The 20,431-nt window shown below is 35.0% G+C and overlaps 1 protein-coding gene across 4 annotated transcripts in view; it reads right to left on the reverse strand.

Moving 5' to 3' along the window:
* Nucleotides 1–387: 387 nt before the first annotated feature.
* VEGFC (vascular endothelial growth factor C) overlaps nucleotides 388–20,431 on the reverse strand; it is a 102,211-nt gene continuing 82,167 nt past the window's right edge. For 3 of the 4 annotated variants that reach the window (XM_071556280.1, XM_071556277.1, XM_071556278.1), the window contains exons 2-7: nucleotides 18,801–19,014; nucleotides 16,717–16,907; nucleotides 9,753–9,904; nucleotides 5,880–5,989; nucleotides 5,295–5,625; nucleotides 388–904 (exon numbers count right to left, since the gene is read on the reverse strand). In XM_071556280.1, coding sequence (XP_071412381.1) covers nucleotides 790–904; nucleotides 5,295–5,625; nucleotides 5,880–5,989; nucleotides 9,753–9,904; nucleotides 16,717–16,907; nucleotides 18,801–19,014 — 1,113 coding nt within the window. In that variant the 3' untranslated portion in view covers nucleotides 388–789. The remainder of the gene's footprint in view (nucleotides 905–5,294; nucleotides 5,626–5,879; nucleotides 5,990–9,752; nucleotides 9,905–16,716; nucleotides 16,908–18,800; nucleotides 19,015–20,431) is intronic. The other variant, XM_071556279.1, reaches the window with a different exon arrangement.

The following is a 20,431-nucleotide window of genomic DNA, read 5'->3' on the forward strand; positions in this document are numbered from 1 at the left end:
ACATTATTTTATGCTATTTCTTAGCAATGTTAACAAGACATAAAATAGAAGGTGAATATATTGGAATGTGTGAGTAGTTGCTGCAGTGCTTTCAACACAGTCCTTATTCTTGGGCAATGTACAGGATCTCCAGTGTATTCATTAGTTATTAATTACTCTTGCTTTGCAAGTTTCATTCTAGAAATAGAAATATCACTGGGTCATGAAACCCCTCAGTATAACTCTTTCTATTTCAAATGACATACACAACATACACGACACAATGTCTGTAGTCTTCCTTTCATAAAAGTGCTTTCTCTTATTCACTTTTTCCTCTGTTAAGAATCCCGAAAATAAAGATGAACCTGAGTTCCTTTTCAAGCTGATGATTAAACATTCTCACCACTATATAATACAATTTCCATTTTATTTTAAACATACTTTGCATGATATAAAAATATTGATCACAGTGAGCTTTAACAATTGTTACTGCTATAAACAGAAATGCTGCATGATGGTTTTAGTGGAAATAAATTATATAATCATTATCTTTTAAAAAAAATCACAAGAAGGAGAACCTAGGCTGTTTTCTCATTGGCAGAAAATAAGTCCTTATTGAGTTCTTTACAAAACATGAACCCCAGTTATTTTCCACATTTGCTTTCCACATCTTGAGAAAAGCATGAGTCTGTCTCTGAAAGCCCCACAGGTCTCTGGTGAACATTTAATTCCAAATATTAGCAAAGTTTCTGTTCGTCTTTTGTTCTAATGGAAAAATGTACACCAACGTAGCAAGTAGTGCTCTCTTCACTAATTCATAAGTGGTCTTTTCCAATATGTGGGTACACAGCGGCACACTTCTTCACTAAAATAAAATCCAGCATCGCAGCGTTTCGTTCGGACTGTGCAAGGTGGTCTGTAGCAGCTAAAGAAATGAAAAAAAAGTGGGCATTAATGAACATTTATATTTACCTGGAGTAGAAATCTGTGTACCTTTATATTGCCATTTCTCAATGTGCTATTTAATTCCTACAAATGCAGATATTTTAACTTCTTTTTACAGTCTTGCAACTAATTTTAGTTGGACTATTATTCACAAAAGACATGGAAAGAATATTGAATGCTACTGAAGAGAAATTATTCTATTGTCATAGATACACATGAATACTTTTTTCCACATTGACTGTCTCTAGTCACATTCTAATCCTGAGTAGTATTTCCTTAAATTTAATTTTGAAAATAGGATAACATTTTTCTGTATTCAATTTGGATTGTTATGACCTACTGCCTGCTGCAAGTTTGAGGTGATAATCTAGAATCACATAATAATCAAAATATTATCTGCTATGCCAGGACTGTTTCTCACCTCACCCCCTGCTGTAATAAGCCTGAGAGAAATTTTTCTACATATATGACACTGCAACTCTGATCTTGAAAGAGACCACACTTCCTTTCAAGCTGCAAATTCACACAGCCAGTCTCTGAGTGGGAAAGCATCTACACTTCATATTGCAGGTATGCACATTCTGAAGAAAAATCAGATTCTATTTATAATGATTCTGATAAATAGTACTGGAAATGAACAAAATTAGTACCTACTTGATTAAAGTATGTTTAACAGAAGCAGAGCATTGAACCAAAAATCACATCTACTTAAGAGGCAGCAGAATGTTCCTTCACCAATTCCTCGACTGAAAAATGGAACTTATACAAAGATAGTATCTGTGGTTGTCCCTGAACCTCTTCCTTTTCCTATTTTATTTTTCTATTAAAACAAGAACTTGACCTAAAATAACCCTACAATAACAATGCTAAATACTTTCTGGTGTATAATGGAGTCAAAGTACAAGTCTGGGTTGTTTTCTTTTTCCAACACTGGCAATGAGTCAAAAGACAAAAGTATATGTTTTGAATTTTACCACAGTTATACTTAAAACTTAAATAATGTACGCTTGTTTGTGAAACACTGATATTATGATCTATGACTGTAATTCATACTTACATAAATACATTATGCTATAATAAGGCAGTATCATCCCCCCTCTTCCCTAGGTAGCTCTTGTTTCAGATTTGTGGCTACTCTTACTACTGTTGCTGATAAGTTGGAATGTTGCGTGCTTGTTTTGGATACCAAGTTACTACTTCGCAATAATTTATTTATGATATGAGGTTGGCATTACAGTTACATTAATCCACACCAGCTAGTTGAACCAATGAATCTGGCTGTGAGGAAAACAATAAGGAATGAGGAAGACTGCAAACATGATATTTATTAACTAGTCACATTTTGTTCAGTGTTTTCAATGTCATTAATCATAGACTAGTTCACCAGTGTGGTCTCTGTAATTAAGGGTGAAACATTATTTTGTGCCGCTTAATAGAGGTATTTCAAATCAGTGTAGCAGCTCATGGGAATCTCTCAAAGCTCTACTGATCTTTTCCCCCAAAAGTCTGGAAATGTTGGTAATCAGTGACAAAAAGGTTTGCAAAATTATAATTGTGAGTAAAGAGGCAGCCAGTAGTAGGTCTGCTCTAGGAAAAGGGTACTCCATAGATATGCAATGGATAAAACACCGAACTCACCTTTTTGCCTGCTCTCTGCCACGGAATTTTGGACCATTTCATGTACTGAATAACAGTAAAATGAACCAAGAACAAATAGAGGCAAAGCCAAACTCTTCCACACACCTATGATTGTACACAACATAAAGCAGTCACGCAATCATTAAGTATGAGGAGTTCAGTATGTTTAGGATCCATGCCTCCTTGTGAACTTCTACTAACAGATGAGAGTGCCACATAGCACCTCTCCAATGTGATTTTGTGCCTAGCAGCAGTCAAGGTCAGGTTACTGCAGTCTTATCCTTCATTTCAACAGAGCAAGAAAGACTCTCTCTTCCTCTAAAATGCTTTGCAGATGAAATCCCTAGTTATCTGACCCTGCCAAAACTGACCAAAATAAATTTCTGAGGTGATAGCACAGGGTGAATAGCAGTAGAATAATTGTAAATAGATGTGGTTTCCTTAGGAAACTGCTGAACAATAAGACATGGTCTTTCAAATTATTTGGGCTGAATGCTATTTCTGAGCTGTTTTCATGTGACAGATGTCTATTTTGATGAGGATAATCTGAGCATGCTGGATTGAAGTGAGATGTTCTGTCACTATACACAGTGCTAGGCAAGTCAGTGGCAACTTTCTCTTTATGGACAGTAATTGTGATTTTTTTTTTGCTGAAAAATGCTTGGACTGTCCCTGTGGGCAGTCTAACAATACCACAGATGAAACGAAACAAGTAGAAATGCTACTTCTGGAGCTGCTAACAGCATCATCCCCTTAAAAGCCAGCAGACTAATTGTTTTTCCTCTTCTTTTTTCTTCCCATCTTGTGCTTTGTAGATGACTTTATATTCCTTTCCTCTGAAGCAGGGCATAACACTAGAGGCAGAGGCATTATTTTAGGTCCAGTGCATACAAGTATAGTGCTTCAAAACCAAAAGCTAAAAGGATTACTTCCCTCCAAAGGGAGCAGTCTAGAACACAGCTACATGATTCTGCTCATGTCTAGGGGTCAGGCATCTTGAATGAAGTTATAGAGTGGTACCTTTATTTATGTGGTCTGATAACAGCAGGAGATCTTTCTTTCAAAGACAAACAGGATGTTGCAGAACTTTTATTTCTTTTGGAGTTAGGTTGTGCCGGACAGAGCCAAAACATGAGAAAACTATGCTAAATTCTTTCTTAAGGAGCAGGTTGCATCATCTATTACCCTTGATAGTGGTAACAGCTACAGGACTATTGGTTGTAGATCAACAGAGTAACACCATATACAAATCTTTCCTTCTGCACACAAACTGCTTACAAAAGAGAGACAGCTAAAAGCATCCTATATTACACTGCCCTCGGAAGTGAGAAAGCGATTCAAACTCTATCATATACAACCATGACACAACAGAGAAAAGATGAACTCTATTTCCTCTTTCAAATACTAATTCTAAATCAATAGAGGTGGCATATTTATTATGCCATTCCTTAGCTTTTTAATGCCTGACTTCTCCAGTTATGAATGTTTTTTTAAACTGCCTGTGGTTTACATTTGTAGCTGGAAGTGCACACTAGAGTAGTGCCAAGGCTTTGTAACATCTAAAGCTTATGTAATCCGGTTGGTTTCTTTTCCTCTGCAAACATAAAATTTAAATTATATGAGTTGAATGATATAGAAGAAATAATTTCTGATGTTTAACAACTCTAATATTCCAGTCAAAAGGCCAAATATAAAAAATGGGATAATGCTCATTACTATTAATATTTTCCCTAATTTAGTGACTTAACATGTGTCATTCCTAATGTTAGACATTTTTTCATTATTTAAAATTAATTAATGCATTCCATTACATTATGACTAATGTAATGCACTATATTTTTTCCAACCAATTACATGTTATATTAAAAATTACATAAGGTTTATCTTTGATAAGCAACACATTACTAGACATCTAACTGTCTCAATTTGCTATTTTCCATTTCCAGGGCCCGAAAAGTTGTCACTGATATAATAGAAATAATTCCCATGTATTATCAAATAAGTTATCTTTCTGCTCCAAGTGGAATTGTTTCTGGTTTAAGAAATTATCAAGAGAACTGACTGTACAAGACAACTTTGCTCACATAATATACAAAGCAGAAATAACACTGCTTGTTTCTCAGAACCTAAAGTCATCCACACTTTTATATATAGGCTGTTAATGCTATAGGTGTAGCAGTCACAGCAGGAAAAGATCATGTCATATATAAAGAAATTGCACAGTTTTCTTCCTGACTGAATCTAATTTTAAAAGATGAACACAGGTAGTCTGCTTAATAGTTACGTATGTCTACTTTTCACAGAATTCACCCAGAGCTGGGTGATTCCAAAATTTAGGAACTGAAAATGAATTATGGTTTCTCCAGAACTAATCCCTGAAATCTAATCAGTTACTTTAATTGTAATACTCAATTCTTGGGAAAAACAGAGTGGGATTTTAAATAGCACAGAAGACAAAGAGATTGAACTTACAGTTCATTTTCATCAAAAGGAAAAGAAATCTCATGTTGTAGTAGTAGTAGGAGTACAAGAAACTAAAGGTGTTTTAAAATACTTATTATGCCTAGTAGTTATCTATTAAAAGATTATAAAAGTCACAGAAGATAAACCTGAACTTAAGACAGGCTTACTGTTTACTTAGGGCTACAAAGCAATTCAACAAGACAGCTAAATGTCACAACCCACAATTTCATGCCTTAAAAACAATGAAAAACTGAAGACTGAGTTTTTACCTGCATGTCTGGTGATGGAATCTTTTTCCTTTTAAGAAGCATTTATTGGGAGATTCTATACATTCACAGATGCATTTTGCAGGATTTAGAGGCTGATGTTTCGGACAGGTCTTTTTACATAGACACTGGCACTTTTCTTCATCAAATTCCTTGTTGGGCCCACAGGAAGCTGGGATAAGTTTGTTTTTGCACACACACTGACAGGATGATCTGTCTAATTCTTTGTGAGGTCCACAGCTTGAGGGCCTCATGCCTCCTTTGCAGACACATTGACAGGTTTCTTCATCCAGCTCTTTGTTTGGTCCACAAATATGGAATCCTTCAGATGTGTCTAGAAATATAGCAGAGAAGTTGCACTATTACCAGAATTTTTGTCTGCCCACTCATCTATTTTTAAGTGAAGAAATGACAGCAAATCCATACCTTTCAAAATTTTTCAAGAACAAGGATATATCAAATGACAGGCAATAATGAGTAATAGTATCAATACAGAAAAAGATGAAACTAATTACTTCTTTGTTTTTAATTTCTTTAGTTGAATCAAAACATAGAGCTACATTTAGTCCTTTAAGAAAAAGTGCTTACCAGAATCGCCAAGGTGAGAAGAGAAACCAAAATCATGCTGCGACAAACATCTGCAAATTTGATTATTCCAAATAAGATTTTTTGGACAGGTCTTGTTTGCCACATGACACCTGTGAAATCAGATATGCTGTTGGTTTACTACCATAAGAACTCAAGAAGGAAAAAACAGTTTTTAGGTGTTGATTGCTTCAGTTTCTCTCCATTAAAAATATTTTTCTAAGAGTGTCACCCTATTCATAATCTTATTTTTTACTCCTAAAAAATCTGTTACTAATTCAGGTCCTCCTCAATACAGGGATCTCCAACCATTTGTTGAAGAAACCTCCTCCTATTTCAAGTTTTAGCTGTAACTCCTAGAATCTGATACTTGTGCTTTGCTAATGCAGTTTGGAAACAGATCTAACCCTAGATCATAAGAATCATATAGAAATTAGAAAAGTATAAAAAATATTTGCTTGCCAAATACTGCACAGTGGTAACGCCTAATTTTCTATGTTGTTCTTTGAAGTACAAAATGTTTTCCCACATAAGATGTGAAAAGACGGCAGATAATAGTTTCTGAATGATTGCTGTAGACACAACTTTTTTGAATCAGTTTGTCAGATTCCTTTCCTCTTTATGTGGAAGTTATGAGTCATTAACTGACACTTTCTCAGTAGCCACTTAGGTTTCTTGCACCTAAAGATACGGACTTCAGCTGTGATGCTTCTTCACTTTAGAAATAAAAGACAATAAACAAGTTAACACTTTAGTCCTCTTTATCTGCTACAGTTTTGTAGCCAAGGTAGTGATAACCATAGAAAGCAAAAAATCCAAACAGCAGTTGTTGCCTTTACAAAGAATGAGTGAACTGAGCTGGTGGGTGAGCCACAGATAAAATATTTATGTGTATTATCTCATCTTCCTTGCTTCCAATTCCTTTATCACCACAGGTGACATTACAACTGTCCAAGTCAAGCCTAACTTCACGTATCTGGGCTGTGTCATTCATTCGTTGATTGTTTTTGTAGTATTTCTAAAATCCTTCTAATCTGTTAAGGCAACACATATATTACAGATTTGATACACTTTTTTTTTCCCCTGAGCACCATTATTCATGCATTTAAAAATGCAGGTTCTGGGACATTCTTCTGTGATCACCCTTCAACTGCACCACTCCCCTCAAACACATTAAACCAGTCTGCTTGTAAAGACTGTTGTAGTTTAACATCACCTTGTATCACTTCATGTTTTATCAAACTGGTGTTTTCTGATTTCATTCCACTAATGTTCTCACTCACTTGGCACATTTCCTTTAGCCTGTCTCCTGATTCCGCTGCAGAAATAGTACACATAATTTACAGAAATATTACTGTATTCTGTTTTAAAAAATTAAAAAAACAACAAAACCCCTCTCACACCTGGAGCAGCCTGGCTCTAGCTGGGAGTGTTTAAAACTAATTACAGAAGGAAACCAAAGCAACAGTATGAAGAAAACACCAAGTGCATGTGAATTCATGAGCAGACAATGTTGATACAACCCCCAAATTACCAGAGCTTGAACCGAATTACAAGTATTTCAGTATCAGGGTTGGAAACCCAGCAAAAGGAATGCAGCTGCTTGTTTACAAGCTTTACTATGGTTTCTGATACATATAATTGGCTGGAAATTTAAAATAACATTCTAGAGAAGTTCAGGAAGGCCAGAAGGAAAAAATCAGATCCAAAAATATTTATACTGAAGTCCTCTCTCTTCCCCCCTGCCTCTCTCCAATCACTAAACTTCTAAAATAGGGTGACAGTTTTGTAACTCAGGCACATCTTGATAACATTCCATATAGATGGAGAAGACTAGAACTCAAGATACCATTAATCCAGAAGGTATTCTGAAACATTGGTTAATATAGACTGACATTCCTCAGCTCCACAAGTATGTAGAAATAGCTACCAGTTTTTAGAAGAGGGAAAAAAGGTAAAAAAAAAAGTGGGAGAACAGGCAAAGACCTAGACCTTAATTCTCAGGAAACGGTTGTGCAGAAAACAGATTTTATATTAAAAAGATAAACTATTTGTATTCTATTTTAGATCCTTGCGCATCTTGGTATAATCCAGGCTTGAATTCTTATTAAATACCAAATGTTACCACCCTAAAACCAGAGACTGTACTCTTAGGCTTTTCTTTTCAGTAATACATAAGAAAGCCTAATATATTTCTGTTAAAATGAGTCTGTATATATATACATCCACACATGCAGATCTGCCACTGTGACAAGATAGTAGATTGCCAAACTTTGGCTTGATAATTAGCTTCAATAGCATTTAAACGTATAAATAAAAATGTTAAGGAAAAATAGTAAATTAAAAAGAAATACTTTAGTACAAACTAAAAAACCCAGTGGGATTCTGAAAAGCATTCAGGAACCCACCAGGAACATACAAAAGTCTTTTCTTTCTAGAATCTAGAATACTGAGCTTAGTATTTTATTGGTTTTTTTCCTGTCTTATTGTACAAAGCCATAGATTCTAAACATAAAGGCAGTAATTAACTGTAGAGAAGGCCTGTATATATTCTGATCTAGTATTACTTTGTCTTACCTTTATTGAAGCATAATTCTTTACTCACAGGACAGTCAGGTACCTGTGTGCTGGTCAAAGTTTTGTGTCTTGGATGCTCACCTCCCTCAACTACAGATAGCTGTTTCCTGGCTAGAATAAACTGTTGCACTGGAAATAACAACAGCTCCTAATTTGGAAACACTGAGAAGCTGGCAAAATCTGGAGGATACTTTGACTTTATTACTGACTCTTGGGTTTTGAGTATTTTTAAATAATCTGTTAATTATGTGATTAAAAATATTCATAGATTCATTTTATGATATATTTCTAATCCACTGTTTATGATCCATGTTTTGATGAACATATTAAATAACTTGAATTCAAATAGAATATAATATGTATTTAACTGGAGCATGTCAGAAAACAGCCAGACTTAAACTGAATGAAACCACAGAGAAAAATACTTAGCTTAACACCTCTAGAAAATTTACACAATTCACTCACCTTATGAAAAATGTCTGCAATTAATTTCAGTTCAACTTCGATTAATTGGTTCTTCTTTTTAAGTTCTTCCTCACACTATTACATATTTTTGGCCTTATAAATATTTCTATATCATAAAATCATCACTCAGACCTCTAAATGAAGGAAGGAGTTTTTCAAGTGTTTTAATAACATTTGTTTGGATGCCAGATTTCCTCTGTGACTTTTTTCATTCAAAATCACAAAAAAACCCAAAAATCAATACGGTAACTCTGAGGAGTGCCAATTAACCCTTTATTTTCCCTTTCCATTTTGTTTTATTTTCACCTCTGGCATATAAAAATGTCACAAAAGATTTGTAGTTATAGACTCCATAAAAACAGCCCTTTTTAAAAACAGCATTTAAACCTGGAAAATATAGATTGAGAGAGAAATGTTGTCTCCTACTTATTTGCAAAGGTAAGCATTTTTAGCTTTCCTGATTACTATTTTTTTTTATAAAATTGATTTTGCTGATGTTTCCCTTAAGTCTCAATCGGATTGCAGCTCTTCCCATCAAACAAATCCCATAAACAAAATTATTCTTCATTTTTAAATCATCTTGCTCCAGTTTACCTACTGGGTTAAAAAGGTGACATTAATTCGGTAACATTCTCTTAATCTAAAATACAGTAGCTCCCTTACAAAATGCACTCTGCTGCTCCTACTGTGTAGTTCTCCTATCTTAACTGCAAAAGCTTCCAGCGATGTTTTAAATTGACTTCAGGAATGTTTTAAATCGACTTCAGCAATGTTTTAAATCGACTTATATAGGCTTGCTCATGACGTGAAAGGAAAGACAAGTCTCATACTTACTGAGTTTGTGCTGCTGGCAAGGAACGCCTTATGATCGAATGAACTTGTCTGTAAACATCCAGCTTGGACATGCACCGGCAGGACGTGTGATTGGCAAAACTGACAGTCACGGGTTTGGGGCCATGCGAAAGAGGCACTGTGATCTCAAACAGCTACAAAAGAGAAAGCAAAGCAAAAACCTTTTTATTTAGATGAATAATAGTCTGACTAAAGTGGGCCTTACAGTAATGTATGGACATACAAAATACTTTGTAAAGAATTGTGCTTGGGGGGGTTGGCAGTTGCTTATCTCGTTTTTTGTTCTCCTCCATCATTCAGTGGCATATTCAATTATACTCCTAAATAATTATTATGTGCAAAATGAATACAATAGCTATAGTATGACAATTAACATTTTTAGTATTAGACCCTGTTATGTGCCTGTTTGCTGACTATAACGTTCAACATAAAAGCATAAAATGTAAAAGAACTCATTTTTCTAGAGCAGATGACTTCAAAAGGACAGACTTTAAAAAAAAAACCTAAATGAAACATTTGGAAAGCTTCAAAAAGCGAAAAACAAGAATAATATAGAAAAAGCTGGTAAGCTACAACCTAATACATCAGTTGCCCAATTATAAGAGTTTGTGTAAAAAAAAATTAGCCTTAGATAAAACCATTTTTAGTTCAGTAACTTTTGAACTCTAGCATATTGTATTTTTTAAATTTTTAATATTTGTATCAATGCAAATTATATGCCTACTGTAATGGAATATATCTTGAACTATTAATTTTTTTCAAGGTATTAAGAAATAACCACTACTGACAAAATAATCATGTATGTGAATTCCTAAAATCCCAATTTTGGTGAAAAATATATTTCAACTGGTGAAATAGAACAACACTAGTGATACCTTGTGGTAAAAATGAACATATGATAACAGAGAAACAGTGAAATTCATGCATGATTCTATGATATTGGAATACTATCTTCTGATGCATATTGGAAAATGGTATACTTACTCTTCTCTTCTGATCATGAAAATCTATCAAGTAGAGATTTCAAAAGAAATAAATTCTTGAAAAGTAGTCTATTACAGAAATGTTATTTAATACTAATAATAATTCAGTTTAAATAATTTCTGTCATTTGAAAATAAAATACTTTCTAAAGAAAATCTATATTCTGCTCTCAGCTGTGATAGCAACATTTCTAAATTCAATCAAGCTATTTAAATATAAGTGAATAAACTCTCAATATGCACAAGCTGCCGGTACTATAGGGCATGTTTGGCAACGTGGAACAGCCAAATGTCAAAACACAGAAAGGATATTTCTATGAAAAATGCACCGTAACATCTACGTATGAGGCTGGTTCTTGACACTTTGCTGCCAGCATTATTGGCTAGGGCTACTATGGCTGGTACCTGCATTGCCCAAATGGGTAACCCTTCCTGGACATCAAATGGCTTATAGTTCTGTCTGATCCTTCATTCACTAAAGGATTGGTTTTACTGCATTTATAGGGGCCCAAACCTTCTTCTACTTTCCAACTTCAGATCATAGTAAAAACCAGAATCATTCATAATACAGGCAAAACAACATACATTTCCTTCAGGGATCAATGTCTAAAGGTAGATGTGCAGAAAAAAAGACTATGAAGAATGAGCTTCAGTCCTCAGAAGAACATGAGATCTGACAGTAGTAGGGATTGGGGTAGTTTTTTTGAAGTCTTGCTTGCAGACTTCAGAAAAATGTTAATAATTATAATACAATAAAGAGCAAATTAAAGTACATTAAATGAGTATTGCTTGAGTTAGAGACAAATACTCAGAAGAAAAAAAACAGATTCATGTTTTCCATGCTGTGGTGTACCTCTTTGCTACCAACACTGCGTTGACAGGAAACCAGTGGAAAGCAACAACAGAATATGTGATTGCATAAGTAAACACTATTATATATTTAAAAAAACAAAAATAAACCAAAAAAACCCCGAAACCACAAAAAAGCACAAAGCTCTGCCCTAACTCCTCCACAGAAGCTAATAATCATAAATATGACTCAGGAATACAGTTACAGTTAATTCTCAGTGTACAATATATAATAATAGCTCTGTGTAACTGAAGAACAGGTGAAAACCATAAATAGTGCATTTCTTAGGAATCCAAATCCTGACGTTCAGCCAGTTTAAGGCTGTTTTTTCACAGAAAGCCAGAGGGGATCTTCCAGTCTTTCTCACTGCTTCAAGTATTTCTCCTCAAAGTACTGTGTTCAGCCCTGTCTCCTTAGATCTTCATACAGTTTGATAATTCTTCATGCCAACCTCCCCTCATTTAAGCCTAAATGAAGTTTCCCTCACAGCCAACACACAAAGCTTGCTTTCCTTTCCCTCATTTTGGAATCAGAATAATTTTTAGCATTCTGGCACACATAGGTTTTGTCCCAGATACTTTTGGATCAAGCAGGTTATTTCCTTCTTTCCCAACAAGTGGGTGTATCAATGACAGGCTCCCCCTGTAAGATAGTATTTCAGTACCTAGATCTGAAACTGTATCGATTTTTAATCATCTCCAAGTTATCATGTATTATAGTTACAAAAAAAAAAAAATCACCTTTCCTCTGTTTTTTTCATTCTTTACACGTCTGTTTTTTTTTTTAAATTCTGGAATGTCAGTGTGTATGCTCTGCACTGTACTTCTCAGGTGAGAAGCACAATAAGAGGATACCAGTCAAAAGTGTCTCTGAATTGCTGTACCCAGCGAGACTTGGTCATTGGCACCATGCAACCAGCAATTACTGCAATGCCAAATCCATCAGTAGCCCTTCTTTCCCACTTTGTCATTTCTCCAAATATCCTCGCAAGATCTTCTAGGCCAGGGCTGTGTGATCCTGCAGCCCACCCTGTAGTAGGCTCTTTTCAGTTCATACACTGTCAACACTCTACCTTTAGCTATTTACAGAGATGGAGGGAAGAACAGAAACAAGGGTGGGACAAGAGTCTGGTCTACAACCTAGAACTTACTATGGTTTTAAACTTTAAAAAGAAAAAAAGAAAAAATAGTCTAATAGAAGGCAGGAAGCTCTGAATGAGTGACATCAGGACTCCTGAAAAAGAAATATTTTCATGGATTCTTCTTCAATGGTCCTTAGAATCACAGAATAGTTTGGGCTGGAAAGGATGTTATAAACTATCACATTCCAACCATCCTGCCATGGACAAGGGCACCTTCTGCTAAACCAGATTACTAAAAGTCACAAAAGGTGTGCATTTTTGATTCACTGTATGCATAGCTGCTTCTTTAGAAGAACTTAATGCCATACTTTACATAAAAAAGTGTTGATTGTTATACAAAGTATTTCTTTGCTTCAGTGGCTAAATTAAATTATTCAGCACTATCATCATATATGTCAATATACATTGTATCAGCACACATAAAATTATTATTATACTTACTGACTTATGAAACATAAATTAACCAAAACTGTTATTTTCTTATCAGCATAAGGGAAGGTTATCATTCTAGATACTTTTCCAATACAGGATATACATATGATTTTTTTCTCAAGACTTCCTTTAATTACACTATGTTCATCTGATGTACTATAGCTTATTTTGACAAGTTTCTCTCAAATTGATTAAGTTTCCATTACTTGTGATCTTTGCACTTCCTAAAGTGACAGTAAGGCCAGCCAAATATAACCAGTGCAACAGAGTACAAGGTGTCTAGAGAGATTTTTAAGCTAAGGATACAAGACTGACTTCAAAACTAAACATCTCTATGCTGAAAAGAATGAAAATAAACTATTTTACTCTCTTTCTTCAAAAAAAAAGTACTACAAGGCTTATGTGTGATGCAACGAGAAGAAACTTATCTGATGTAATACATTTAATATTTATTTAATATCCTTGGGTTTCTCATTCTATCTTTTTCTATTTTAATCCTTTTTTTTCCAGAAATTTCAAGAAAAAAACATTTGGAACTTATGTATCTCCCACTCTTAATATTGCTGTAGTCATTACTACTATATCATTACAATAATCAATCTAACACAGAAAAATTATGAAAACAACTGAAAATTCTTGTGACATATGCATTTCCAAATTGTACAAAGGAACACCATGTACATCTCAAACATGGCAAACAATTTCAAGCTGTCAATTTGTTTCCTGTGAGAAAAGCACCACTAAATCTAATTTTGGACTGCTTGGATAGATGTTTCCCTTGAGGAGCTATTACTGCAATTATGAACCAAGAAGATTTAGGATCTTTACAACAAATCATCAGAAAGAAGTTAAAAAAGTGTCCATCCTGCCAGACCAGAGGGAGAAGGGAACAGGACGGCTCTTTGACATCTGCTCTCTGCTTTTCTGCAACCTATAAAGAAGTGCCAATAGGCAGGGCACAAAAGAGGTGCATATGAGGGATAGGTTGTTGCTGCACCAGGTAGTTCCAATCTTCGTAACTACTGTTAAATTACTCATGTCATGGAAAGAGAACAGCTGTTTGATTGATAACAAATTAGACAAAAAACCCTATCCATACCACAAACTAAAAGAACAATCAACCAACCTTCCCTACAGACCTTTACTAGACAAGCCACCACTTATGAACTGGGATATAGCCATGTCATAGATAAAGAACATCTACCACATTTTATGATTTTACTCTAGGGTGTCCTCTGAAGTCTTTGTAAGCCTTATACCATATCTAAATTAAGAAAATGTCTCATATCTCAATAATCATAGTATAAACATCCTTCAGCAATTTGTGGGAAACAAAATGGGAATACTTTTCTATTTTTTCTCTCAATAAAGTTAAGTAGCTAGAAAAGAGGAACACAGCCTGAACTATCGACCTCTCTCTGGACCACCAGGGTACTCCACAAGGCAATGTAGGAACATCTGACCTGGTCCATTCCCCTAGCAATCAATGATTTGCCCCCTATAAAAAATAATTTCTATGCTTAGTTATTTTATTTTTAATTAATTTTGATGAAAGCTGATACCAGCTTTCTTTAATGTCTGGAAATAATGTTAGAGCTTGCCCTCACACTAAGACCTCCAGCTGAAAAATTAACTTCCATTAAGCACTTTTTCTGCAGGGTGAACATTATGAAGTTATCTTACAGAGTTTATCAACCAAAAATAAAGCTAAAGATGCTGAATTATGAAAAAACCTAGAACATTTCTGGTTACTGGTTTGTTCCTATTTCATTCAGGAAACAATAGACAAACAGCAGTGAAAATAGATGTGTAGGATACCTGAATTCCACAGAACGTCTTGAATCCAATAGTTTTTTTTCTTCCTAATTCTCATCTGATATAGGGTAAGCTGTGGTCACATAATTTTTAAAAGATTTGAGATGGTGACAGATGAAGAGATATAGCTATAGGTCTCTTCTTTTATTAAGGGTATTTTAAAACTACATTCTGTCAAGGACCAGATAAAACTGGAAAGCAGAAGCAAGATAGAAAACTCAGATATTAAATTGCTTGCTTTTACAGAATAGGTAAGAAAACAGAACAATGTTATTGTCTCTCTTCTTTCTGACAAGACCTTTAAGATTTTCATTTCAGAGTCTCTTACATCTCTAACTACCATCTACATCATATCCTAACTAATAACTTCAAAAGGAAAATAAGTACTAAACATTTTCCACTGGGTAAAAAGACTACTTCACTCAATAGACATCAACAGAAAGATAAAGATATTATTTACCTCAAACTGACATGGTGCTCAACGCCTAGGAAATGTGTTAACACGGAACAACTGTCTGTGTGACTAGAACATCCTTTATATAAGTAAGCTAAATTTTTTCAATATATGTAAAAAAAAAAGTCCTGTTTCTTGGGTTTTAACATGAAAATTGTATTTGCATCTTTTAAGTATCTGGAATTAAGACAGGGGTTTCTCCTAATAATGGGAAAACCAGTAGGGCTTGAACAAGTCAGTGTTGTACTTTTTCTTATTTAAGCTATTTGAGTTAAATTATTCCTGTGCTGTATGGTTGTCTACCACTAGCTTAAATTTGGGATTGAAAATTCTTGGTAGAATATACCATTTCAGACAGGCATATTTAGTGAGAAATTAGAGCAGAAAACGCATTCTAAAAAATTAGTGCTTTTTTTCTGTTTATGTCCTTTTTTACTAATCTCCTCTCAAGAAGTCTCAGAGCACTCAGAATTGTCATAAGGACTGACATTTCCAAGAGCTACAATATTATAGCTATTATAGCAAGATTTACACTAAAAAATGAAAAATCCCACAACCAACAAACCCCCTACCAGCAAAATACCCTAGCAACACTTTTAAGTATGAATATGTTTACATGCCTTTTTGAGGAAAATGTTGTTGTAAGGTAACTGTGATAATTCTTATAGCTACCTAAAATAGAATAACATTTAACATATACTTCTCCTTTAAAGGCAGCTCATAGGCTCAGTGCATAACCTCCTTCCTGATCTCTAGCCCTCAACTGGAAGAATAAAACCTGCACATACACCTGGAGGAAGATGCACTACAACAAAACAAAGAGGCACATTATGCTAAGATCTCTTAATAGAGTAAAATTCAGTTCCTAAAAGACTTTATTTCCATGTATTCTGTCTGTACACGTCCTATAGCAGTCTACACTAATAAAATTATAGGCTAGTTTTTTTATAGAGTCTCACACAGGTAAGTATAAAAGGGACAGAATTACATTTCATGGGTAGTCTCAAAACTGAGAATTAGACATAAAAATTTGGGGTTTTCCCCTAAAAATAAAAATAAAACATTTTTGGGAAAAGAGTGTTAAACAATTTTTTCACACAGTAGTCTCTTCAGCTGTTTTTCCTATCTATTTTGGAAAATACATAGAAAAATATCTGAAAAATAGCTTATATTATTTCCTTTGTCATAATAGCAATAAGAAGGTTTAAAATATGCATGATCATAAATGGATTTGCAAGAAGCACTTGGACTGTAATAAAAGAGTGAACTTACTGTCTTGCTGATGTAATTTGTGCTGATGTTCATACACTGGAGTCCTTCACTATTGCAGCAACCTCCACATCTGTAGATGGATACACATGGGGGTTTAAAGAAGGTGTTTGTAGTTGCTCCAAACTCTTTTCCCACATCCACACACACTTCACGTGGCATGCACTGAGTTTTTCTCCATTCAGTATCAATACCTGCCAAGTTATAGGGAATGTCATGTGTTATAAAGCAACTGTTTAAAAACAATACTGTCCTGCAGTAAATTAGGATTCTTTTTAAACTTTAGAACCAGAATATCCATTGCTAGAGTCACATCCTTTAGTCAGTGAAATACACATCTCTCTCTGTTAACTTCTACCTGATTTATCTTTTTCATAGTAATATGACATATTGACATGGAGCAGAAGAAAAGTCACAGCAGAGATAAGAGGGAATCTAACAGGGTGGGGGAGACCTTAAAACACAGATCATAGAATATCTTGGGTGAGAAAGGACCTTTAAAGGTCACCTAATCCAAGCCCCCTTGTAATGAGCAGGAACACTTTCAACCAGATCAGGTTGCTCAGAGCTCTGTTCAAACTTGAAGGAACTTCAGTGTTTCCAGGGACGAGGCATCTACCACCTCTCTAGACAACCTGTTCCAATGTTTCACTACCCTCATTGTAAAAAATGTTTTCCTTATATCTAGTGTGAATCTGCTTTCTTTTAGTTTAAAATTATTACTATTGTCCTATGCAACAGGGCCCATCTTTCTTACAGATCCCGTTTAGGTACTGGAGGGCTGCTATAAGGCTATTTCTCTTGGCCAGTCATCATAGATGAGGTGCTCCCACCCCCTGAGCATATTCACAGCCCTCCTCTGGACCTGCTACAACAGGTCTACATTCTTCTTATGTTGGGGGCCCCTGAGCTGGACAGAGTACTCCAAATAGGGTCTCAACAGAACAGAGAGGGGCAGAATCACCTCTCTTGACCTGCTGACCAGCACTAAAACTGTACATGTTCTTTCTCCTTTGCCAGAGGTAAGTCTAAAGAACTACTGTATATCTCTGCAAAGTAATTTTACCCAGTGGCACACAGTACTTTTCTTACATACTCTGTATTAGAAAAGTTACATTTTATACACTTAATGTGAAATTAATTTAAATACAGGTTTAGTAGTTAACTACAAGGGTATTATCTAAAGCAAAAGGTTATTATTTAGCAACATGTAATATAATCTTAAGGGTTATATTTGTGCCCTGATTAGCCACAGAAATTTGGGCAAAGATTTTGTATCCTATTATACAGTCTTTTACCAAATACAACTTTATACTAAACGGTCCTGAGACTTGTAGCTGTACAAGACCCTTTATTCTCTTTTGGCATTAGATTATGGTAAACTATTCAACAAAAATGGAAAATTGGCCTGATGTGTATTTTGAAGTCTCCATTAAGATATATGATTTTCAATATCACGTAAAAAAATGCACTTGCTGCTATAAATCCTGCATTTTTCTGCCTAAATGCACTTGTTTAAACTGTTAAGCTAACATATTTTTATCCAAGACATCTGAAACACTAAACGGTATTGATGTATTTGTTTGAAAGCTGGTTTTTTTCTTGTTTTAGCATAACATCATGACAACTGTCTTTTTTTAACGGGAAAAAGTTACAAGTGAATTATTTGGCAACCTAAAGCCATAATGCATAAGAAAAGAAAGCATTACCAGCCATGATGTAATAGCAGGAAATGAACAGAAGCAGTTCAATGATTCCAAATATTATCATCCTCTTTGCTTTCTGCAAAATTGTTACAGCCTCCACCAAGTAGGTACCTTATATATGAAGGCAAGCACTTTCTTTATCTACTTAGCTGAGAAAGCAACTTCCTTACAATGGATGTACCTAAACTATGTCTGCAGAGCAATTCGTTTCATTATAGAATGCTGACTATCAAATTTTATGTTATGGACAACACATCAAATCAGACTACTGAGGTTGGTTTACTGACAATGGTTAGCTTTTAAAATATTTTTTACACAGCTGAAAAGCCTTCAGATTTTAATTTACTGTGTGCTGGAACATGGTTTACATCCTGTACTTACTTTTCAGGATCTCTGCATTATAGTGTGCTGCAGCAAATTTCAGGGAATCATCTGATCTTGTGTCAAAGCTGGCGTGTTCCCTGTTGTGTTGCCAACCTCCTTTCCTCAACTGACATTTGAACATTTTCCAGTATTCTGGGTAAAGTACTGTCATGAGTTCATCCACACTGGACACAGACCGCAACTGCTCTTCCAGGTCTTTGCTTGCATGAGCCTGCCAAAGTAACATGCAAGATTAATTACTTTCTCTACTACACAAGGTTTGCTGGGAACTAGCCTGAAAAGCAACCCTTACATTGTAAAATAAAGTTGTGCTCAAAGGGGTCCTCATTATAAAAACTGCTTCTGTCAGTCAATGTCAACAGTACTATATTGACAAATACTGAAACGTTTTGCTTCTGCCACTAATTCTTCATCACACTTGTAGTTCAAAACATCTGCATGAAAAGGGAGCTACAGAATTAAGCCTATATACAAATCCAGTTTGCAGATTAAAAAAAACAAACAAAACAAAACAAAAAACCACATTTTTATCTTGGAAAGATAAGTTTTCATGATAAAATTTTGAATGCTTAAATGGCAAAATATTTATGCTCATGTTATTTAATATCACATTCTCTTACAATAACACCAAGTTTTCCTTAATCCAGGAAAATCAAATCACCCAGAAATGCAAAACCATTAGGAAAAAAGGAGACAATAATTCATGTTATTTTGTACCTTTTTAGGGACAATATTAATAAGAAAATTCTATTACAATGTACTAATCCTTAAATCAGTAGGAGTTGAGGACTTTGGTACCTTTAAGGATCTAAACCACACACTCCCTCACTGCTAAGAACTTCAACTGAAACTCATCAGGCCTATAAGCACTACACTCATCCTGTAATCTTTCTTATTCATCGACCTTTACATAAACTCATTGCAATTGTAGTTTTCTAAATGACTGAGATTTACATTCCAAGTTATCACTTATCTGCAAGATTCCTCTGTCTTTTTAGATGGAACTATGTATTCCATAAAAGGACTGCTGTTATTCCCTGCCCACCTTTCTCATCCAGGAATTGTTGACTTCCCAAAGGGAAGGGCAGTAAGAAGAAAGTAATTAAGAACCTTCAGCCACCTTCTCAGTCTATGTGGCCCTTAGATGGCAGTATGAGACACAAAATATAGAGGTACATTTTGTACAAAGTGTATCAACTGGCTGCAGTCTCTGTAGAGTTTACTATAAAATTGTTGTTCTAGTCAAAGAAACACCAGGATGTAACAGTGTAAAACATGTCTAAATGCAGACACACAAAACTATGGCCATTTAAGATTCCCTATCTGATTTCACTACTAACAAAAATTAAATTCTTTCAAGTCATTGAATTTGAAATTTATGTGAGTAAAATGACTAGTTCTGAATGAGTTCACCTGAATCAAAACTGCTCCTTGTCTCATAAACAAGTATACAAAATGGCATGTGTAGTTGCATCGACTCCCTTATCTGGTGTCAAAACCAGCAGAAACATCTCAGGGTAAGACAAATTCAGAGAACTCAGTGATGAGGCACTGCAACAGGCTGCCCAGAGAAACTGTAGATGCCCCATCGCTCTATGTGTTCAAGGCCAGGCTGGATGGAGCTCTGA

Source organism: Pithys albifrons, chromosome 5 (assembly GCF_047495875.1).
Source record: "Pithys albifrons albifrons isolate INPA30051 chromosome 5, PitAlb_v1, whole genome shotgun sequence".
Lineage (NCBI taxonomy): Eukaryota > Metazoa > Chordata > Aves > Passeriformes > Thamnophilidae > Pithys > Pithys albifrons.